Source organism: Lineus longissimus, chromosome 9, assembly GCF_910592395.1.
Source record: "Lineus longissimus chromosome 9, tnLinLong1.2, whole genome shotgun sequence".
Classification (NCBI taxonomy): Eukaryota; Metazoa; Nemertea; class Pilidiophora; order Heteronemertea; family Lineidae; genus Lineus; species Lineus longissimus.
The window spans coordinates 8538321-8563372 of NC_088316.1; the positions used below are offsets into that span (position 1 = coordinate 8538321).

The 25052-nt window shown below is 40.8% G+C and overlaps 1 protein-coding gene across 5 annotated transcripts in view; it reads left to right on the forward strand.

Moving 5' to 3' along the window:
- LOC135493846 (centriole and centriolar satellite protein OFD1-like) overlaps positions 1–25052 on the forward strand; it is a 462799-nt gene that overhangs the window by 45047 nt on the left and 392700 nt on the right. For all 5 annotated transcript variants that reach the window (XM_064781463.1, XM_064781462.1, XM_064781465.1 and 2 more), the window contains exons 5-6: positions 5630–5737; positions 14594–14736. In XM_064781463.1, the coding sequence (XP_064637533.1) occupies positions 5630–5737; positions 14594–14736 (251 nt within the window). The remainder of the gene's footprint in view (positions 1–5629; positions 5738–14593; positions 14737–25052) is intronic.

Sequence of the window (25052 nt, forward strand, 5' to 3'; positions counted from 1 at the left end):
ACTACTCGGCCTGGATTGTCATTCATGTAATTACAACACACCTCATTCCACTTGGCCTTCAGTGGACCAAACACAGTTCTGGAAGAATGAAAAAAGCAACATGTCATAAGTGCTTAATGGTTAATCAATTACCATGTAGGCCCTACATGTACATGATGTAGTCTGTCTCAGTCTCTCGCATGTTGATGCCCATTCTTACATTTTTTGTCCATCCGGACTCGGACACGGAGATGTTTGTTCCTTGTGCTGCTTTATCGGTGTCCATGGAGTGGAGGGTAGCCCTTGTCTTGCCCTTCACTATGTACATAGGAGGGATGCACTGCCCCGCTGCATTTGCGCACTCTATGTTGGTTATGAGCTCTCTGTTCCCCGACGTTCTTGTTTGGACACTCTTACTCCCTTTTCTGAAATAAAACGCAACACAATGCTTCAAATACAGTAGGGGCATTTAGGCAGCTCTTGTGAAATTAACTTTGGACCCTAAAATAGGCCAGAGGCAGCGAAATATGTTTGATGTTCCTGTTGGCCCTATCTAATTTTAAATTAGTTAAATTAAGGTGGCATAACCAAGCGTCCTCATGAAAAGGTAATAAGTCTACTGCATTTTCCATTGAACATCCTGATTTAAGCAATGACTTGGTAACTTGTTAAGTCCAATGTTCTATAAACCTGAATGTTATATATGTCCACAATATTAATATTAATAAAACAATGGACGATCGATGCATTTTAAAGCTCGATGAGAAGAAGTATTAGCCTACCTTGCCACTACCCGTACAGGGTGGTGGTCGAGAGAGAACCCCGTCTCGTCCATGTTCCAGATCCTTTCACTGTGTTGGAACAGTTCAGGATGATCGTCTAGAACTGTCTTCAGGGCCCGTAAATATTTGGCGACCTTCAGTGGATTCATACACAGGTGGCGTACAGATGCTGTCCCTTCAGGTCGACGTAGGGTCACGTCTGCATGTCTACGTTTAAGTCCCTGCCACCACCTATCGGACGGCTGTGGCTTCTTGAAGGGGCAGTCGTGTTTCTGTGCCAGTTGGCCCGCATATCTCAGCATGTTGGTCTTACTGAAACCATACCCCATGTCTGCCCGGTTCTTGGCAAAGTCCACCAGCTTTTTCTCAAGCTGTCAGAGAGCTGTGGCCGCCTCCCTGAAATCACCCCATGCTCCACTCGTCTGGAGAGTCTGTCTTGAAGGGTTGCTCTGGGGACCCCAAACTCCTTTACAGCTTTTCGCTGACTCATTGCCCCTGACTGTACAGCTTCAATGGCCAGTGTCATTCGGTTGCCATTTTCCTCTCTCCATCTCTGGTATTTTGCTGCATTTGTTTTCACCATCCTAAAAGAACAAAGAATGGAAAATCTAGCCAGGCTCGAAAAACAGCCAACATGCAGGGGGGGGGGACAAGTGAGATATATCACCCCTCCCCAACACTCTTGCATAGTCTTTTTTCATAGTCTCAGTCTTTTTTCAAGTGTAGGCCTATCTATGTTGTTGTAGATTGCATGCTCTGAGATGATAAAATATGTAATTTTAGGGCATTTGAAGCCTATTGAGCGATTTGGTGTGCAGGAGGGCAGTAGGGAATTTTTTTCAAAAAAAAGATTTGTTTGGACCCCTATCATTTTTTCTGGCGGAAACCCTCACATGTAGGCCTAGGGCCTAGGTCTATCACTTTATTCATTGGATCAGAGGTATTATTTTATACCTCCATGAGGGCATGAGCCACTGTATTTGGGTAGCCTGCCCTAGTAGATTTGGGAGAACATTTTTAGGTTGAGGGACAGCTCCTCTCCTTTTTTTTAAGTGTTGCCCTGTCAAAGACTTCGTCATGGCTTTTGTTTTACAAAATAAAGTGGCTATCTTTGACCAGGTGAATAGTTTTCCATGTTCGTCACCATGGCAACAGAAACGGCGCCGAAAATGGCGCGAAAAAAGTGAGTATGATAAACCCTCCCATTGAAGCCCTCCTAGTCCCAAAATCGGCCACCTGTCATCCAAATATCGACCTGGCCGAATTTTGGAAGAAAAACAGGATTTAACATGGCCGAACTTTGGGAGGATGAGCGTGTCTGCGTTTGCAGACAATTTTGATGGTTATTTGTTCATCTTTTATGTTAATTTATGGTCATTAGAGCTCCCGATATACTTACGTGCATTAGTTTCATCACCGACCGCTAGGTGTCTCTCATAGCACCGAGAATCAGTCCGAAAACAGATCAGAAAATTGCAAATTTGACCTCGGAAATCGGTAACCAATGACGCGAATTGAAAAAACGCGCGTCACTAACGAGTGCAGCGGACGAACCAATCACAGACGACTTAAGAATTGCCGTAGGTAACTGTATTGTGCAGTGCAATTGGTCAGAATGTGATTTGATTGACTGATTGGTGTTAATTAGAGTACGAAAATGGTGGCCGAAGTTCGGTAGACGGCCGAATTTTTGTTGACTTGCCCTAACTTGGTATGTATTTGTTTAAAAAAAATATTGATTTTGTAGCATGGATTCATATCAATAGCCTCCCTTTAAGACGCAGGCCGTTTCCATCACCAATTGGCCTCAATATGTAACATACCTTCCGTCTGCCACGCGAGGTTGGGCGTAGTTGTGCAAGTGTCAATTATGCTGGTACAAATTCTAGGCCATATAGCAAAAAAATGGCCGAGATGACCCCATGTTTTCACATCAAATAAAGAAACAAGATGCATTTGGCTATATGCCGGTGGTAATGGCATTCCCAAATCATTCATTTTGAACAGATTGAGGCCCGTTTGAAAATAACCCACATCATGCCATTTCTAGGTCAATTATTTGCCATTTTTAGGATCCAAGTGGTCTCAAAGGTGGCGCCACCTATCGGTGAACTTATGAATTAAATGCAATGAAAATGCTGCTGACTTCTTCTCTGGATTCATATGAACCCAGAAATGTATGGATAATGGTGCCTGTGATGTATGATTAGGCCTCATTAGGAACTGAAAGGCTACCTCGTGTCGGTTGCCCGGGGCCTATTTGACACTGCCCTTGACACTGTCCTCCGCACTGTGTAGTGCCACCTTAATAGGCAATAGGTCAAATCCTGCATTGTTGTGAATCGCCTTTAAAATGATCATAAGCCATTGGAAGGCCACTAGCAACTCTGGTACCCATTTAAACACCATTTGGGAAAATTGGCATGTCACCAGGGCAACTTGAAGGCACTATGCCCGAATCTGCATATTGGCTTGAAATCGCCTATGGGAAGGTTGGTGAAAAGCTCACTGTGATGTATTAGCCTTCAATTCTCAAATGGCCACTGGAACCAAGCCTTTTCACATTAACCCATGATGATGTGACACACCATTGTGTTGGTAATCACTTCTAGTATCTGTATCTGTTGTCTAAAGGGGCATTATTGAATATCATTAACCCATTAATAGGCAATAGGTCAAATTCTGCATTGTTGCGAATCACCTTTAAAATGATCATAAGCCATTGGAAGGCGACTAGCAACTTTGTGGTACCCATTTTAACACCATTGAGAGGAATATTGGCATGTCACCAGGGCAACTTGAAGGCACTATGCCCGAATCTGCATTTTGGCTAGAAATCGCCTAATGGGAAGGTTGGTGAAAAGCTCACCGTGGTGTATTTGCCTTCAATTCTCAAATGGCCACTGGAACCAAGCCTTTTCACATTAATCCATGATGTGACACACTATTGTGTTTTTAATCACCTCTAGTTTCTGTATCTGTCCTCTTAAGGGGCATTATTGAATATCATTAACCCATTAAGGTGGCACTACACAGTGGGTACGGGGTCCGTTTTGTCAATGTAGTTCTTAAGACACGCCGTTTCGATGTTCATGAATGGGTCCAACCTGTTCCAAATACTATTTACTTTGACGCCCTGGTCTTAGTTTCGATGTGCAGATGGATCTTTGGCGATTTTATGAGCCTAGAATCTGTGCCATTTGAAGTGGGTCTCAATCCCCAGTTTGGCCTCAATATGTAACGTACCTTCCATTTGCCACGCGAGGTTGGGCATAGTTGTGCGAGTGTTAATTATGCTCGTCAAATTCTAGGCCATATAGCAAAAAAATAGCGGAGATGACCCTATGTTTTCACATGGAGTAAGGTGGCGCCACCTATCGGTGAACTTATGAATTGAATGCAATGAAAATGCTGCTGACTTCTTCTCTGGATTCATATGAACCCAGAAATGTATGGATTATGGTGCCTGTGATGTATGATCAGGCCTCATCAGGAACTGAAAGACTACTTCGTGTCGGTTGCCCGGGGCCTATTTGACGCTGCACTTGACACTGTCCTCCGCACTGTGTAGTGCCACCTAAATGACATATCACCCGGGTTTTTGATTTGACCTACTTTTCAAGGTCACAGAGGTCAAAGTTCACTAAATCACGTGGCACGTTTCGTTTCTATTTGAGGTAGACGATTCTAAACTTGTGAGAACATATGTGACCCGCTCTACCAAAACTAGGCGCTTGTCGCATCTGAACTTGCCAGGTTGATACGGACTTGTTGTTCATTTCCCTATTGTAGACCTTTTGTGAAATGTGACCAAATCAGTTTTTAATAGATTTCACAAAAGGTCTACAATAGGGAAATGAACAACAAGTCCGTATCAACCTGGCAAGTTCAGATGCGACAAGCGCCTAGTTTTGGTAGAGCAAGTCACATATATCAAGGGACCTATCAAGGGACCCTCTATTCTACCCCAAAAATTTGTGTTGCGCTGACCTCAAATATGGCCGCCAGGCAGCCATCTTGAATATTAAACAAAGTCGGATTGTGACCAAATTTCATGTGATTGTACATCAATGTACTCTCTACATCCCTGGTTTTCAGTCAAATCCATCAACCAATATGGCCGCCAGGCGGCCATCTTGAAAATCCAACGAAGTCCTATTACTCCTAAACTGTTGAACAGATGTCAACCAATTTCAATGTGACATGTACACTCTTCAATAACCCTGAAATTCAGTCAACTTTATAACCAAAGTGCTATACTTAGTTGGTACCGGTAATTTTCTTTTGTGACATTGAGCCGAGAAGAATAATATTATTCAATGGAATCAAAACTGCTGAAACTAGCCAGAAACTGTTCTCCCCATATCCATGACATGAACGAAGTGAGGGACAGACCATAAACTGATGTGGTGTGATGACCTTGGGTAAGGGGGGTTCTCTATCGATTTTGGACCTGACCCAAAATCCAGCATGGTTGCCAGGCCGCCACATTTGTTTTTCACATTCCACACCATAATTCGAGAACTGAGTGTGCGACAGACCTAAAGCTTCTATGACGTGATGGTCTAGTTAAGGGGAGCTTCCCTATTGATTTATGACCTGAAACAAAATCCAATATGGCTGTCAGGCTGCCATCTTCCTTTTCCACCCCATAACTTCAGAACCAGTTTAGTGATAACCTGAAACATCTTTGGTGACCACGGAGCGTGGCCATACATTGCTATTCTCCTCAAACGCGTTTTGTCCAGAATGCTTCAACAGAAATGCCTTGGATTATTTTTCTATTGAAAATAAGAATAAATTATTTATGACAAAGGGTTTGTTGGATCTCCCGTTGGCCTTTCACATTTTTATCATACTTATTGCAGGCTTCTTGTGGCAACTGTTAAGTGAGATTGCTATTGAACATGCATACACCGACGGAGGTCATGAAGGGCAGGCAGACATCACTCCACTTGATCCAATCTCATCTCTTGGTAAGATTCCTAATTATTCATGTTTGTCCTTCCACCTTTAACTCTTTAGCTTCAATGACCGTATATTCACGGTCAGTTTATGGATTGCGACTGAATCCCATGGCGAATATATATGGCTCCCCCTTCCTTTATACCCTTTTTAGCTCACCTCCAGAGAGGTGAGCTTATCTTTTAACGCAGCATCCCTATCCGTTAGCAAGGCAAGGTTTGTAACTACCGATGCAATCGACTTGAAACTTGGTACTTTTGTTTCCCAATAAAATGACACATCAAAGACCAAATTTCGGACAGGTTCGATTCTTGATTGGCCACTAGGTGGCTAAAACCAAATACACAAAAGGTGCTATATCTCCTGAACTAAGGACTCGTTCATCACCAAATTTTTATCATTGGTACTGTCTAGATCATATTTATATCAACCTCTACGACTTATGATATCTTCCAAGGAGGATCGGATAAGTAGCGCACCGTTAGAAAACGAATGTCAAGGTCATGTAAACAAACCCACATGCTTTATACAGCGTAAAAAATAAAATGAAATATCGACTGATTTTACAATTTTCACATCATAGTTTATAAAATTAGTTGATGCATTATTTCACTTACATCGAAATGTTTCATATGAAGTAGAAAATGCACATTTTAGCATTACCTGTTTTATCAATTTTCGGTCTTTGTGCGACCGTGGTGAGATCAATCTAGCTGTGTGCTTCATTGACAACCCTCAGAATGAGGCTGATTTTGTAAATTATCTGAGGAGATCTTGAAAATCACTGGTAAAAACTAGTTCTTAGGACAAAAACAGACTTAAAACACTCAAAGATCTCGAAAGATCTCCATGATTAAGCATATTTATCGACCGTGGAAGATGTCCAAAATTGGACCAGCCTCGTATTAGCCTACTCATTTTACTGGTTGAAAACTGTTAGAATATTGTTATTGTTTAGTATAGTTTGCGACTTCAACTCATTGATTATGCAAATGAAGTAGTGTTCTATTGATTCGGGCAGGATTTATCATGATTTATCATGATTAACGATCATGTATGGTGGCTACGTTCGGAATGATGGCCATTGGCTCGCGCGATCATAGTATGACCGAGGTTTTGCACACGGCACACAACCTATCCGATCCTCCTTGGATATCTTCTAAACTATTCAACTGTTTTTAATGTGGTTTGTACAAGGTTGCCGCAAATGGCGTTGTCTGTATCATCATTTTGATTACAATGAAGTGCATTATTGTATTCATTATGTTATCCTCAATTTACAAAAGGTCCAAGAAAAAAAACTTTTTTATTTCTTGAAAAGAGCAATGGTGTTGTAGTACAGCAAAAAATAAGACTGATGTGTTTTCATGTCGATATCTTACACAGACTTTTTCTGGTTGAAAATCAACCCTGGATAATTACAATTTGTGGTAACTTCTGACACTTTCCCACTGCATTATAAGCTCAGATCACGGCTGCTCTCCCAATGAAGTTTATGGGGTTGGCCACACACAATTATTTCCTCACCTTTTTAACAGCCGTGGGAGTCATCCCCCCATTTAATAAGTGACATGTCCAGTTACATATCGGTGTCAATAACCCTAATAAAGGTTTGCCGATGAATGGGATAATTATGTCCCTCCTTCATTGAATACAATTGGAATATTAAAAGGAGTAAAATACTATAACTTGTCTTTGCTTGTTAACACAGGGCCCTATACCATGGCACAGTGCATGATGAGAAGGTAGAAGTTTGGGGGCAGATGTAAAAGGTCAATAGAAAAAGTATCTATTGCATGTTAAAATTTTTGCAGAAAAAGCATGATAGCTCGAAACCCAGATAAGATATCAACCTGAAAATGCCCCAGAAAGTGTTAGGTCTTGTTGTACTATGACACCAGTGATTTTTTGGTGGAATTTTTCCCGTAATTGTGACAAAATAGTAGAAAGTAGAAACCCTATTGTGCATAGGTGGTTAATACCTAAGTCAATATGATCAATATGATTAGGTAATGCTGTTTACCATGTTTAGAGGCTTGCTAGGCCTAGGCCCTATAGTGCTTTAGTTATGTTGACAGAGGCCGAGCGTGCAGACCTTTGGCTGTGTTAGACCAGACAGGGATCTGGCTGTATTTTCTGATAAAAAAGACCTGGGACCACGTAAGTAACGTCGGAATTTCCCATTTTCGGTCGGTTATTTCGCATTTCATAGATAGGTGTCTTGTAACAGTTTGATTAAGACTTGGTTTGTTCTCTTATACAGCTTGTTCACCAACACAAAACCAACGTCCGCGTGGAATACTCTGAAACTCACGGACACGATATATGTACTGGAATCGAGGCATTATAGGAACTTATTCGTGGAAGAACCGTTAAAGCTCGTGCACTGTGTTTGTTAACCCTAACTGTTGTATACTTGTTTCAATATATGTTTAAAATGAAGAGAAAGTTTTCCCTTAATCAATGAACGCCGCATCTTGCGCCCAAGTTTGCCACAGTAATGAAATTGATTTTTCTGGACCATTTTGAAATGGTCCATTACATAATGAAGACAATCACCCATTTCACTGTATAGAATGTCCATATGGACAACAAGATTTATGACAACCCTGTGCAAACCACATTGAAATCGGTCTGCTATTTTGGGAGAGAGCAAATCACAGGTGTCGATATCAATATGAGCTAGACTACAGTCCTGATCATATTAATATCAACACCATCTCCATTCAATATCTCTTAAACTAGTGCACCAATTCCACTGCCATTTTCAGGATATTATATGATGATGATACATGACTTATCAGACAGGGTTTTAGCACACCTGTGGGGAGCTTATACGATACCAATGCGTCTGTCGTCGTCTGTTGTCTGTTAGTGGAGCACGTTTCATAACCGTTTCGGCTTTGGGCAATATGCCCAGACGTATTTTTAGCTCAGCTGTCAAAGTCAGCGGAGTTAGTCCAATAGCTATTCGAAAGGTGTCGGTCCTTCCATCCATCCATGGACAAAATCGGGCATTTTGTAACCATAAGACCGAGGCTCTTCAAATCTGGTATTTGACATGAACAGCACAGGAAATGCTCTTAACAGAAAATATTAGTGCGGTTTGACTCATATTCAGCTCGCCAGGGGGCAGAAAGCATAAATTAGTTCCCCTGTGGGGAGCTTATGGTCACGTACCTGTGATAAAGTTTGAAGCCGTTTTCTATGGCTGGCGCGAGTGGACAGAATTCAGAATTATGCCACGGCATAAATCTGAATTGTGGTGCACCATAAAGCGACCAATCAAAATCTTGGATCTCGTGAATTATGCTACGGCATAAATAGGAATTTATGCCGCACCATAAATAAACGATTGCCCCGTTCTGATTGGTCTAATTACGCCACACCACAATTCCTATTTATGCCGTGGCCTTAAAAAGACGCTGTATCTTAGCTGATTTGTCCTTCACGTTTTTTGTCTTGTTTTACTGTATTATACAAGTTCATTGAATAAAGAAGCCTTGAAATTGAAAATGCATCTCTGAATTTTTATTTATTTTTATGATAAAAAATCAAGCTTGCCTATTTAACCTAAACTCTTGAACATGCAACCTTTAACCCTTATAGTGTCATGCTCGACCTCAGGTCGAGTTAAAGTTCCTACCCCTTGAGTGTCGCGCTCGACCCTGGGTCAAGAGAGGGTAATGCCTCAGAAAATAAATTATCCACGGCACAATTGGAGTCCGTTACGTTTAGTTTATCTGCCAGTGTAAAGACGGCGCTGCGTCTGATTATTTGATATCGGGAAACCAAATTGTTTCTACATGAAAATTTCCTGCAACTAACAACTGAAGGTTGAGCACGTTTTCAGAAGAGGTCAGGGAAGGGGTATGGTGATGTAAGAGACGGTATCATGCCTGATGTCACAATCAAGTAAGACTTCGTTGTAGCCTGATTGATACAAGAGAAGCGGGTGATGCATTAGACAGCATCATGCCTCATGTCACAAGTAAGAGACCGCATTGTAGCCTAATGGGAAGGAATAGGGCAGTGTCACAAGAACTGATCTAAACTAAAGGTAATGAAGGAGAGATTTGCACTGACCTACTTTTATGATCTTCTGCCCTACTTTAAGACTGTTATCGCTAAAGTAGTTGTGTTTGGTATCGAACTAAAGGTAATGAACAGTAGGTTTGTGCTAACCCATTTTCATTACCAACTGACCTACTTGGAGACGGTTAAAGTGAAAGGTGTCATCCGTGTTTGACATCAAACTAAGAGTGTTTAAGAGTAGGTTTACCCTGATCTACTTTTATGACCTACTAAACAACTTAAACACTGTTAGAGGAAGGCAGTCGCGTTAATGGTATCAAACTGAAGGGTTTGAAAGAGCAGTTTTGTGCTGACCTGCTTAAACACAGTTGGAGGCACTGAAGGTATTGAAGAGCGGATGTGACAAAAGAACCCCTCGACTACTTTATTCACTGCAGTTCAAATAAAAATTTCACAACTTTCGTTCACCCTCGGGGCCAAATTTATAAACGGCCGTTAAGGGTTAGACGTGTGTGACTTCTCCCTAATTAGTTTCAGGGCCTATTCATATCCGGTGATGATTTACACGAAGGGCCTGAATCTGTCTATTCAGTAGTTAAATGTTGTTTTAAGCTTAACGCCCTTGACTCATTTGGCCCCATTTGTCTTAGCTTGATTCCATCTAGTCTGTCCACATCTCCCTATCAACCATAAATCTACATTCTGGTACATGCATATACCCATGTTCCATTTTCTTGTCATTCATCTCATTCCTTGCTATTTAATTCCGCCAGCGTAGCTATTCAGGCCGCCAGGCCTCTAGTTTTTAGCTCACCTCTTAGCAGAGGTGAGCTTATCCCATACCGTGGCGTCCGTCGTCCGTCGTCGTCGTCGTCGTCGTCGTCGTCGTCGTCCGTCGTCCGTTAGCAGGGCACGTTTCGTAACTGTTAGAGCTATTGAGTTGAAACTTGGTACACATGTACCCTTATGTAATGACACCTTGGAGACCAAGTTTCGGTCCGATTCGTTTCATGGTTTGGCCACCAGGGGGCCAAACGTTAAAAGTGAAAATATGCAATATCTCCCTTAATAGTAGTCGGGAAATTTTGAAAAAAATATGGTAGGTACTTCTAGCAAAGGTGCATCATATATCATCCGGGTTTTTGATTTGACCTCCTTTTCAAGGTCACAGAGGTCAAATGGTGTAAATTGGCCGTTAGGATGTAACGATGGCACGTTTCTAAACTGCAATGACTATTGATACCAAATTTGGTACACATTTACCCCTTAGTCAGGTGATCTCAGGGACCGAAGTTTGGTCCATTATGATTCACCACTTGACCACCAGGGGGCAAAATCCAAAAACCTTAAAAATGTGATTATTCCTTAACTTCTTGCCCGATTGCCACCAATTTGATATCATGGGTACATCTAACCACCATACAGTATATGTCACACATGTTTTTAATTTGACCTTCTTGTCAAGGTCACAGAGGTCAAATGGCGTAAATTCGCCGTCAGGCCGTAACTATGGCACGTTTCTTAACTGCAATGATTATTGATCACAAATTAAGTACACATGTACCCCTTGGTCAGGTGATCTCAGGTACTGAAGTTTGGTGCGATCTGATTTGCCGTTCGGCCTCCAGGGAGGGGGCCAAATCCTAAATTCTTCAAAGTGCCATTATTCCTAGTAATGACTTGCCCGATTGGCACCAATTTTATATCATAGGTACATCTAATTCTAACAACCATTCAATGTGTCACCCGGGTCTTCTTTGATTTGACCTACTTTTCAAGGTCACAGAGGTCGAATGTACTGTAAATTGGCCATTTTGGGGAAATTGTAATTGCTTGGACCTACATCAAACCTAACACTACATGACACAATACCATGCTCTTTATCCATCTTTTCTCCACATGAGGTGAGCACAATGGCCCTGGCCATTTCATTATTCCGCCCCATAACTTGAGAACCGAGGGAGTGACAGACATGAAACTTCTGTGGTGAGATGTCCTAGGCAGGGGAAGTTTCCTATTGATTTTTGGTCCGACCCAAAATCTAAGATGTCTGCCAGGGTGCCATCTTTGTTTTTAGCTCAGCTGACTTTGTCAGCTAAGCTGGTAATATTATTAAGGGAATAGTGTCTGTCCTTCCTTCCGTGTCATTTTTGGGCATTTTGTAACCCCAAGGCCTAGGCACTTCGCTGACGCTGCTAAATTAGGCATAACCCAAGATGAACTCAGAAACCGAAAATCAGCGCGATCCGACCTACATTATGCAAATGAGGTCATCGGGAAGCTTAAACTTCATTCCTTTATACCTCGGTTCACAGAGGAAATAATGTTTTCACATCTGGCCGAATATTTTTTGATAATTTTTAATTTTTACTTGTGATGGAATTAGTTTGCGCTACAGGCACATTAAACTGAATTTTTGACGATTCAAAAGCCTGGGCTATGACGTATAGTTGCGCAGTTGTATTCTGCGCATGGAATTGGTCAAGGAACCAGGCTATATTTCAGCATACCCACTGTGACCAGTACAGCTAGTCTAAAGATGGAAGATTGATTTTGCAACACGGTAACCAATTTTCTGCTAAAAAGTAGTCAAGTAGGCGATATTATTTACCTAGAATTTTACCGTATACTGTACAGAATTTTCTTTTTGGTAACGAGGCTTACTCCCATGATACAAATATATCTATATTTTCAGTAGTTCAAACTTACATTGAAAGAACACGCAGATTTACTCGCTGATATCTCTGCACATTGTATCTTGTGATATCTGACCTCGGTCAATTACAGTTGTCCATCTTGTGTTTTATGTAATTTGTAAAGAGTGTAATGAGGGGGCATAAGCGTTAAGCATATTGCTTTTTTTATGCCTCCTCTTAATCATAAGATTGATTAATAATTTACATATATATAAAAGTAGGCGATATTATCACTAGTTCCTTTCAGTGGGTAGTCATAAGGTATTTAGGGACTACTTTCAGAAATTAGTACTTGAAAATTTGACCACAATTCTGTGAAAACGATATTAGAAGTGTACGCTCTGTTCGCGAATTATTTTGAAGTGGAGAATTCCCACAGTATGTGCAGTGAATCGGCACGATTCTGTTTGCATTTTAGTTTTTAGCTCGCCTCTAACAGAGGTGAGCTAATCCCATACCGTGGCATCTGTTGTCGTCGTCGTCGTCGTCCGTCGTCGTCCGTCGTCCGTTAGCAGGGCACGTTTCGTAACCGTTAGAGCTATTGAGTTGAAACTTGGTACACATGTACCCTTATGTAATGACACCTTGGAGACCAAGTTTTGGTCCGATTCGTTTTATGGTTTGGCCACCAGGGGGCCAAACGTTAAAAGTGAAAATATGCAATATCTCCCTTAATAGTCGTCGGGAAATTTTGAAAAAAATATGGTAGGTACTTCTAGCAAAGGTGCATCATATATCATCCGGGTTTTTGATTTGACCTCCTTTTCAAGGTCACAGAGGTCAAAGTTTGCTGATTCACTGAACAGTAGCATGTTTCCTATCTATTTTAGCTAGAAGGTTTTAAACCAGTGTGGACATGTATCTGGGGATTGTCTATTCCACCCCTAAAATTTCGGCCGTTCGGACATCAAATATGGCCGCCAGGCAGCCATCTTGAAAAATAAACACAGTACTATTACTCCGAAACTAATGATCGGATTGCAACCAAATTTGATCTGGATGTATATCTATGTACTCTCTACTAAATCCTTGATTTTTTATCAAATGTGATAGCCAATATGGGTGCCAGGCGGGCATCTTAAAAAAAAATTAGTTTGGCCACTCGGGGGCCAAATTTAATGTCCAAAGTTAAAATGTTTGATTGCTCGTTTAATAGTGGCCTGATTTTCATAACATTTTTATGGTAGGTACTCCTAGCAAGGATACATTTAATAAATGTGGGTTTTTGATTTGACCTACTTCTCAAGGTCACAGAGGTCAAAGTTTCCTATGGCACCGCCATTTTACAATGACGGCACGTTTTGTCACTGCTTTAGCTACAGATCCCTAACTTGGTACGAATGTACCCCTATACTCTTAGACTAAACTGCACTCTTTTTCTGATTCTCAGTTTGGCCAGCAGGGCATCTTTGTACAAAGCACTACAGTCATGCTGACTCTCAACTTAGTTCCTTAAATTACAAAGATGTGGGCCTGCTACCTACGAAATAAAGAACAGGGGGGTTTAATAATATTTAGCTTGGACCATTGGGGGAGGCATAGCCAGGTTCATCACCTTTAAGTTGAACAAAAGTGGAATTTAGATGGAGGAGAAGAAAAACATGGTCATTGAAGACATGTTGGAATTTTGTGACACCAGATTGAGGCTCAGTTCAATCAGGTCACAGGCCTACAGGCCTACAAAGGGTGTAAGAAAAAATTGAGGCCCAAATACAAAATGACCTGGCTACAAAGATATACAGCAACTGTTCCTTGACCAATCCATGCCTCATCATTATATAACATTGTATAACTATTCATGGCAGGAATTCAACAACACATTGAGTGCATTCGATCTAATCCACTAATCCACATACCCATATTGCACCAAGTGTAATGAACCCAGTAAGACAGGTAAAACTAACACAGCAGGTGGTGTCTGTAATGCAATAGCAGAGGTCTAGGAGGAAGGCCTTGGAGTGCAATCAATCAGCTTATCTGACCTATTATAAACATCCAGCTGAGAGGCATTCCACCTATTTTGCTCATCTTTCGCTAACGGGGTCTGGCTGTCATGCAAATTATGGAGTGACTGATAGCTCCCATGAAATCAATCCTGAAAAAAACGCCTGAAAAGACCTGCCTTTCTAATTCTAGATGAAAAGCTGACTGATGTTGACCAGCAATATTCCGCTAAAAAGGATGAGGTTCATCACAGCGGGGGCCTTGCTATGGAGGAGAGAATCCTTTCCTATCAGAAGCAGCTGGAAGACCGGTCCAACATGCATATCAGGATGGAGGTAGGATTTTTAGCTCACCTCTTCGGCTCACGGTAGGTGAGTCTATACAACACCGCTGTGTCCGTCGTTGTTGTTGTCGCCTGTATCCCGTTTCGAAAACTGGCACGTTTCTTAACTGCTAGAACTGAACTTGAAACTTTGTACACAAGACCCCCCCCCCCCCCAGGTCAGGTGACCTCTGACGATGAATTTTGTTTTGATCTCATTCTTGACTTGGCTCCCAGGGAGCCAAAAGTGGAACCCTAAAAAGAGTGACATCTCTCTTATGTGTGACGCGTTTTCGATAAAACTTTTTATGGAAGGTTCTCCATGCAACACAGAGGTCAAATGGTGTCAATTGGCCGTTTGTGTGTAACTATGTCATGTTTCTCAACTGCTAAAGCTATGAACTTGAAATTTGGTACACATGACTCCCTACGTCATGTAAAACCTCTGTCACCAAATTTCGGTGTCAGAGGTTCAATCTGCAATCTTCAATGTCAATCTGATTCTCGACTTGGCCACCAGGAGGCCAAAACTAAAAAAGTAAAATGTTCAATATCTCGCTTACTAGTGACTTGTTTTCGATGATATTTTTATGGTAGGTACTACAAGTAACATCACTATCATACCGACTTTGGCTTGACCTGTATACTATACATGTAAGATGTTTCTTAACCAGGATGAATTCCTAACCACCAAATATCTCTATGTTGAGCACAATGGCCATTAGCCTCGGATTTACGATAGGCAAACAACGGGGAAATCAACAACCGGTTCGTTTAATCCTACAATTTCTTTTCGATGTTATCTTTCATACAATCAAACCGCTGTATACTATTTTAGTAGTAATTTCTTTGGTTATTATTCGTACAATCAAACCGCTGTATACTAGTACTAATTTCTTATCTTTCGTACAATCAAACTGCTGTATACTAGTAGTAGTAATTTCTTTGGTTTTCTTTCATACAATCAAACCGCTGTATACTAGTACCGGTAGTAGTAATTTCTTTGGTTATCCTTCATACAATCAAACCGCTGTCATGATGAACAGCATTTTCTTTTCATTGTTCCATACTTATTTTTGTATACTTCATAATTCATCATTTAATTACTGTTGATTTCATATTGATTATCATCCATACATGTACGTATTAATTTATCAATCACTTGCTGGACAAGATAATCATTTTTAATAAAAACTAAATCTTATTTTTCCAGAATATCTTTGTCTTCTCAACATTGTACATTCATGCATATCAGCCCTAGAACAGTACCCATCCAGGTGCAGCCCTTATGAAAAGGCTATACGATATGTGATTCTGCAGGCAGTCCTCAAACAGTGCCTCTAAAACCCTCCACAGGAATATTTCTAATAATTTAACAAGCAGGCAGAGAGTTCGCTGGCAATTCCAATTGCCAGCTCTACTTTTATAGTGTAAACCAAGAGGTCCTCAGCAACAAAGTTTTAGGCAAATCTGAGTTATTTTATATCATTTCATAAGCTGTCATTGGTTCACTGTCCCGTACATAACCTGGAAGAAACCATAGACTTCAAACTGATATAAATTGTCAATAGAAAATAGTATTCAAATTCCGTCTTCAGTTCCTTTTTTGCTCAGCTGACAAAGTCAGCGAAGCTGGTAATATTACTAAGGGAATGGTGTCTGTCCTTCCTTCCGTGTCACTTTTGGGCAGTTCATAACAGCAAGGCACTTCGTTGACACTGCTGAATAGGCTTAACCCAAGATGAACTCAGAAACCAAAAACCAGCGCGATCTGACCTACATTAAGCGAATGAGGTCATCGGGAAGTTTAAACTTTATTCCTTTATACCTCGGTCCACAGAGGAAATATTGTTTTCACATCTGGCCGAATATTTTTTGTTTGTTTTCACCGCCAGTTGGCGCTACAGGCACATTTAACTCAATTTTTGACGATTCGATACGGCTATGATGTATAGTTGCGCAGTTGTATTCTGCGCATGGAATTGGCCAAGGAACCACGCTATGTTTCAGCATACCCACTGTGACCAGTCTAAAGATGAAAGATTGATTTTGCAACACCTTAAGTAACCAATTTTCTGCTAAAAAGAAGTCAAGTAGGCGATATTATCACTAGTTCCTTTCAGTGGGTAGTCATAAGGTATTGAGGGACTACTTTCAGAAATTAGTGCTTGAAAATTTGACCACAATTCTGTGAAATCGATATTAGAAGTGCACGCTCTGTTCGCGAATTATTTTGAAGTGGAGAATTCCCACAGTATGTGCAGTGAATCGGCATGATTCTGTTTGCATTTTAGTTTTTAGTACTACGATTCTTACATGAGGAAAAATTAGACATTCCAAGCAACACAATAATGTTACTCCCATAAAAATTGATTCAAAATTGACGGAGCTACGGCATTCTGTTCGGCAATTGGCAACGCTGATAAAATACATTGCATGCTAATGCATGCCAAATGGCACACTTTAAAAAGCGCTCATTTGACAACGTAGGGAATAACCAAAAATGACGTCATCGCTGGTCTAAGGTCTCGTTAGGGAGTTTTTCCCAAATGTACACGATCATGACGTGCCCCATTAACAGGACGTACATCTATTTCAAAATGCGTTTCCAAAGTGAATGCATGAGGACAACCCATTTGTGTCGTACATCACTGGAAACGCCCGATTCCCCTGATTCTGCAGGATGTTAAATTGGGCATTTTTAAAAAAAAAATAAATCATAAGCGTCGCGTTTGCTCCTAGCTTGGCAATATTGCCAATTGGGCCGGACAATCACGAAAAACCCCAAATATTATACATTTCTTCCTGAATAATTCTTACAGTGACCATTCTCCCATGAAAGCCACTTGGTTACGCTGCACAAAAATAAACGAGGGTCAACCATTGAACTTTTGACTTTGAGATATGTTGAATTTTGCACAAATCAGCGAAAAACACACCAACTGGCACTGGACGGCATTTCAACATGGAGCCGACGCACATCCCAAGTTCAGTGTACACATACGTCGGCAACAACAGTAAATGCGTAGTTTCTTGTTAGCCGCCTATTGAGTGGCGCTCTAGGTTTCAGAAACTCCAAAAAAACATGTCTTTGCCAAAACAACTGCTGAATCAACACTGACATACTGTGAGGACCGAGAAATCAATGATTTTAGGAACTACGATTATGGGTTGGCCGTGCATTAACACAAAAAATCCCTAATGAGACCTTAAGGTAAGGTTGACATTACCCTGACAGCCTTTTTTTAACATATGATAAAACGGCAGCCTCCTACAAGTCTCCTGATACCCGACAACACATGTTTCCTCAAAAGGAAAGGCTGGAACGACCATCTAGAAATATCATATGTACTATGATAATCTGCTTAAATTGTGTCATACTTAGCATCCCATACGTCGAAATATATATATAGAACGTCAATCACATACTGCAAATCATGCATATTCTTATCCGGAAAGCATCAAGCTACATTGTATATATATTCAACATATATCATATAGAAGCATATTTGTTTAGTCCTTAGGCAAGGCAATTCATGCCTTGTGCCACTGCAGTGTTCACATTTGGCAGAAACTGCACTTAAAACAGGTACCCATTTAAGCTCAACTGGTCATTTTGCATTCGCGCTGCAAGCAAAACTGACTTTGGGAATGCCGAACAGATTGTATTTTCAGTTAGTCCAGGCATTTCTTTGTAATGTGTGCAACAAGTCTGACTGGATTCTCTAAGAGGACACCTCCGTTGTCATAAGATACCAAATTTGATGAAAATTTGATGGAAATGCGTTGAAGAAAACGATGACGCACTGTTGTTTCAAACAGCACTCTGTTTACCAATATTGCATATTTCATATATATTTCTGTTGGAAATTATTCATGGCTACATGGTTAAGTTGAAATTAATAGTTTCTGAGCTCATGAAAATGTCGTCATTATGTCTTAAGGTCTCGTTAGGGAGATTTTTATACGCCCGCTCCGGAGCGTATTATGGTATGGCGCTCGGTGTCCGTCTGTCTGTCGGGCCGTCCGTCTGTCGGGCCGCTCGTCTGTCCGTTAACTTTTCATTGTCCACGCGATTACTGAAATTCTACATCATGTATAGTCACCAAACCTGGTTTGCAGGGCACTATAGTATAGACCCCAAGAAGCCTATTGATTTGGAGGTCAAAAGTCAAGGTCACGAAGACCTTTTTCCATTTTCCGCTTACCTTTCATTGTCTGCGCGATTGCTGAAATTCTATATCATGTATAGTTACCAAACCTGGTTTGCAGGGCACTAGTATAGGCCCGAAGAAACCTATTGATTTGGAGGTCAAAAGGTCAAAGGTCAAGGTCACGAAGACCTGTTTCCATTTTCCGCTTACCTTTCATTGTCCGCGCGATTACTGAAAGTCTAGATCATGTATAGTCACTGTTTGCGCACCATCGATATCCACCAAACTTGCTTTGTAGGTCACTAATATTGGCCCAAAAAGCCTCTTCATGAAGTTTCGAGTGTGATAACTCATTTTCTTTTCTTTTGCATGTACTACAGTGCATTTCCCCGGTACAATTGCAAACACACTGTTCACCCTGACCAACCACCCTTTACTCTTATGGCGTGCGTATGATGTGCTCGCTCGGCGTAGCTCTTGTTCCCAAATGTTGTGATGCTGTAATTCAAGCATGGTCTTTGCAATGTGTTTGAACCTCTCCTTCAGACTGTCGACGTACTCTTTGTAGGAATGCGACAAACCTAAATCAACCTTGAACCTAATGCCTCTGATATCTGGCGGATCACGAAGAAACAACAAGTAATGTGGTGAATGTCCTCCAGGTTGGGGCAAAGAGAATGAGTTGTAGCTGAATTGTGCTACAGAAACATAACGTACCCAATCATTACCATGCGGGCCTAAGTTAGACTTGATCATGTCTCCTACCGTACGCATATGACGTTCAACCAATGTAGAGCCATGATTTTCAACACTTACTGATTGATACCGATAGATGAGCAAAGAAGAGAGAACAGTTTCCCTGTGAGCGAAGTCGCTGCGTCTGTGACAACTACAGACGGGATACCAAACATTGTTACAACCTTTTGGAGAAAAGCTCCGCAAATTGTCTCAGCCTGTAAGGACTTAAGAGGCGTACAAATTATCCCTTAGGAAAATAAATCCAAGAAAAACCCAAGATCATCTTGCATAATCTTGCATGCGTCTTGGGTTTTCTTGGGTCCTGTACAATTGTGTATATCAATGTATTAATACCCAAGAAAACACCTGGCGAAGCGAAAATCCCTGTGTTTTCTTGGGATTGTCTTAGAAAATTTTATTCCATCGACCTCTGTTTGTCTTGTATTTTCTTGGATAATTCTTGGCATTTCTTGGATTGTACGAAAGTAAACACAAGAAATTGCAAGAATATATCTTTGATGGCTCTTGCAAATTCTTGTTAATTCTTTTAAATTCTTGTATGGGTCTGTATCTTGGGTCTTTCTATGAACACAAGAATTGTCAAGAAAGAGTTCTTGTCCTGAACCCAAGAAAGTGTCTTGGGTTTTTCTATGAACACAAGAATTGGCAAGAAAGAATTCTTGGCAATTCTTGGATGTGGCCTGAACCCTAGATGCCCAAAAACAAGCAAAATGGATAAAACCGAATGACGCATTAGCTATTTTTTTCAAATTTTATTCTGCCAAAAATATTTAACGGAGCGCCTCCTCAACAGTTAAAATCTTAGGCACTTTTAGTCCCTGGGAGCTATGCCCCTTAGAGTTTGTTGATTTTGGGTGTATCTACTGTTAATTTCCTCTGATGCATGAATGGATGGATGCACCAGATGGAAAATATAATTATTGGTACCAATTAAATGAAATGTTCCAGGGACCAGGTACTCACCTGTTGATCAAGGTATGCAAAGTGAAAGGAAAGAATTGATAGATTTAATGTGATAATGTTCTACAGGATTGATTGGCATACTGATGCAGTTTTTGCTATTTTCAACATGAGAGCCCCCTGGCAGCCAGAGAAAGGGCTAAATAGGGTTTAAAACGAAGAAAAAACCAAGAAGAACAGATAGTCAAAAAATAGAAGGGGGATACAGGAGAAAAAAAAGAAAACTAATTTTTGATCCACGGTTTCTTTAGAACTCAATGGTGATGACCTTCAGGACTTATCACACTTTTTGTGTTTTCACATTCTGCCTCCTGGCGGCCAAACCATAAAATATATTGCACCGCGATTTGGTCCCTTAGTTGTGGTCACGAAGGGGTACATGTGTACCAAATTTATTTCAGTAGCTTTTTAAAAAAAAGCAGTTACGAAAAGTTCCACCATTGTTTAACGATGACGCTGCGTGATGGTAAAGTCTCACAGGTGAGCCAAAAAGCACAGCAAGGCAAATACCTGTAACATTTTCTCCGGATGCTGACACTTGACCTGATGCTGACACTTGACCTGATGCCGACCCTTGCCCTGATGTTGACACCTGCACTGTTCCCTTCCTTCTCTCTAATAGCTTTATCCCTAAACATTCTGCTTTCGTTTGAGCATAATCTGAAGAAAAAAATTAATGAATTATAGAATTGTCCAAGGCACGCCAAAGCAGAATTATTTCAACCCTGTACAAAATATTGGCAACATTTTAAAAATTATCCAACATTTTAAAAAACAAGCCAACAGTAATTTTTTTTCCATTTGACATTCGTTAGGAAAACATATTTTTCCGGATCGATCAAACCAAAATTTTTACAACATTTATTTTCGTTCAACATTTTTTTTGGTCAAAATTGTTTTTGTCCAAAAACAAGCGCCATCTGTTAACAGCTATTAGAACCTTATCATATCGTGACAAGGTTTAGCTATGAACCCGAACGCTGCCACTGCACAGAACTTTATTCATCTGATCCTATGTGAGAAATAATAAAAGGTACTTGTTTTCAAATTGAACGTAAGCATCGTCACAACTTTCACTGAATTCCTGATGTGTTTTAGGAAGTAGCCCAAAGCTTAACCTCGTCCCTGCGAGTTCTACAAGCTTGAGTTCTACAAGCTTGAGTTCTACAAGCTATTCATAGATGAAATGAAAAAAAATGTTGCAGGATTTTTTTATAATAACCCCAAAATAGTTTCCCATAGTTCCCCCTCCCCCCCCCAAAACAAATTTTTTGAAATGTCATACGGAAAAAACAATTGTTGGCTTGTTTTCTCAAAATATATGTTGATATGATTCTCATTCTCAAATTTTTTGATCGTCTTTATAAAGTTGTTGGTATATTTGGAAAGTTTAGATAGTTTTTCAGAACGGATTTAGATTTCGGGCTCAAGCTCAAAAAAAGGTTGTCAACTGACGGAATAAGGCTCATTTCACCATAGAAATACCACTAACCCTAACCCAATGAGTATGACGTCACTTCCGAGCCCGAATTCTAAATCTTAGTTTAGTACTTAGCCCATTTTACCTAGAACTGAATTTAAGAGAGTCCTTTTCCCTTTGCAAGTTTAGAAAGTCAGTTCAGGTATAACAATAGCCTCACCTCAGAGCAAAATACAGACTATCAGGCCTCTCAATTATTAGGCCTACCCATCGCGGCAAGCCTCTTAATTATTTGGCCTACATTTTTATCATAACTTAACCCGAGTAAGGGTGTAATTTCAGGTGTTTAAGGAGTGGATTTGACTGTTTTGGGATGTACAAAATGCTTGGTCTTTAGCCTTACCCTTAAAATTATTTTTTTTAGTTGTCACCCCCCCCCAAGGCCCACTCAACCACCCGATCAAACAATCATCTGATGAGCCGAGGTATTGGCTGATTTAACGATTACACTACCGGTAACTTACAAATGTATTGGGTGTCAACTGTCTATGTGTATACTATTTGTGTATGCACTGTATGTCGGCTGATCAAGCGATATTTGACGATCAATTTAGTCAATGGAATCATGCCAGCTCTGGCCATCTCTGCAGCTCCATGTCAAACTCAAAGGCCAGTAGGCAGTAGTGTCGATCAAGGATTGCTTCGTTATGAGCAAATAATATCAAGTAGACATCGTAGGCTAACCTCCGAATCCCAAGATCTTGCCCCACAGAATTCCCATGTTGGGCCATTTCGCCTGTACTCGTTCTCCTACATAGTACTCGCTGAAGTCTTTCCTGGGTTCTATTATTTGACTAAGCGCCTTTGGAGTAACCTCATTGTCGATCTCCCACAATAGCATTAGCACTGCATGGGTTCTTGGTGTTGACATAATTCACTATCCAAACAAAAGATCAAAACGAAGACACAAAAGAACGACACAATGAACGAACAAAGCATGCACAGCAAGGTGTACAATGGCGTATTTGGCGGTTCCCAGGAATTCTCACAGTGGCGAGATTAAATGATACCTTCCATTTATCAAAATGTTCACTTTGTTCTTACGCGGCAAAAAGCTACGATCAATAAAGAAATATTGTGAAAAATATTCTGAAAGATTTCAATCTGATATCTCTGTCGATAATTGCATTTTTAGCTAGTCAAATAGCTATTCGATTGGTGTCCGTCCTTCCATCCATCCTGCCATCCTTCCATCCATCTAGCCATCTGTAGACAAAGTTGGGCATTTTGTAATCATACAACCGAGGCACTTCAAATCTAGTCTTGCTTATAAACACCGCAGAAAATGTTGCTTACGGAAAAAATTTTGGGCGATTCGACTCAAATTCAGCTCCCCAGGGGGCAAAATGCATAAATGAAAAAACAATTTTTTTGACACTCTATTCCAGCAGATAAAAGCTTGAAATAAAGTTGAAAAGGTCTTCATGATACAGAAGTTTTGATGTAAAATAGATTAGTGTCGATTTATATCACCAGTTGGCGGTAGTGAGCAAAACTGTTGTTTGACCCCGGATGACCCCGCTTTAAATTTCCCGCCGCGAACTGACATGAAAACCTCGAACCAGGGAATACCGAACTGCTGGTATTGCCAAGTGCATCCACTGTATGAACGGCTCGTCTGGGATAAATTGACGAGGCGGCTCGACCCTCCACTGCGCGGTCGAGGTTACCTGGAGTACTATCATCAAGAAAATGCGGTGACCTTTTTATTTCTACCGGAGCGATGATTTTGTAAGTGACAAATTTTCTTATTTAAGCCTTTACGGAAATGTATTTTGGTACGAAACTTCACACGTTTATAGAAAAGATCAACGAGAATGTGTTCAAATGCCCTCATAACGATGAGTTCAACGGAATTTGGTCAAAACAACCTTCGAATGAAGTCAACTTTCTTTGCGAAATTGAAGCGACGACCTCATTATTTATCGTAATTTATGCAGATCTGAGTCCAGCTGATGGGTGATGTTCTGATTTGTGTTCAAACTATTGGAAACTTCTGAAATTAGTTCTATTAGTTCTACTATTCTGCAGGAGTATATTATAGCCATTGATGTTGACAGCTAAAATCACGAAAACTTTGTTCATTTATCAAACTGTATCGAGTGTTATCGAATAGAATGGATGTGTCAATCGTCGGGGCGGATTGATATGTGGTTGTGCGTCCAAGGCGATTAGGTCATTCAGTTAGTTTGAGAAAGATCATGATCACGAAGATGCGTGTTGTGTTATCATAACCGGAAAATAAGTTGAAGTTATTAGTAGTACTACGATTCTTACATGAGTAAAAAGTACGTTTTAAGCAACACAATAATGTTACTCTCATAAAAAAACTGTCAATTCTCCTTACCACTCACAGAAGCCAAGCCATTGCTGTTAAGTTATGCAGGGGCTTAATCAATTACCTGCACTCCCTGTGGGGTGAATAACATTACCTTTTGAACAGCTGGCTATAGGGGGATGATTGGAACAGCCGGTATACCTGCTGACCTGCTGAACCCAGGTTAATGTTATTTTCAATCCACGATTGCAGGTCACCTGATTTTCGAGATTTCGTGGGAAATTGTAAACAAACGCATGTGTGCAGTTCAAATGTAAACAAAAATGTATTTTTGGTACTTTTGGTTGCTGGACTTGGGTTTTCCCGCAGTTAGGAGCTGGGGTCAAATTGGTGGTCTGTTGTTTATGGGTGCTGTTTTAGTCAGAGGTAGTCCTTGATTATGAAGGGATTTTCAAATTAAGGTGACCATGGTCTTTTTATGTGCTCACCACAGCTTTCAATACTTGATGTATCTGAAGAGGCGCGCGGAACCTGACATGGCCTTACCATGGAGCTGCTCACGGTGCTGAACTTCTAGCTTGCCTGTCGACTAAGTGCCTTTTTGGCCGAGACATTGCTACATGTAGGAAGAGCACGCATTTTAAATTAATAGTAGTGATAGGACAGTTGGTTCGAGCCATTTGGCAGCCGACATGTGA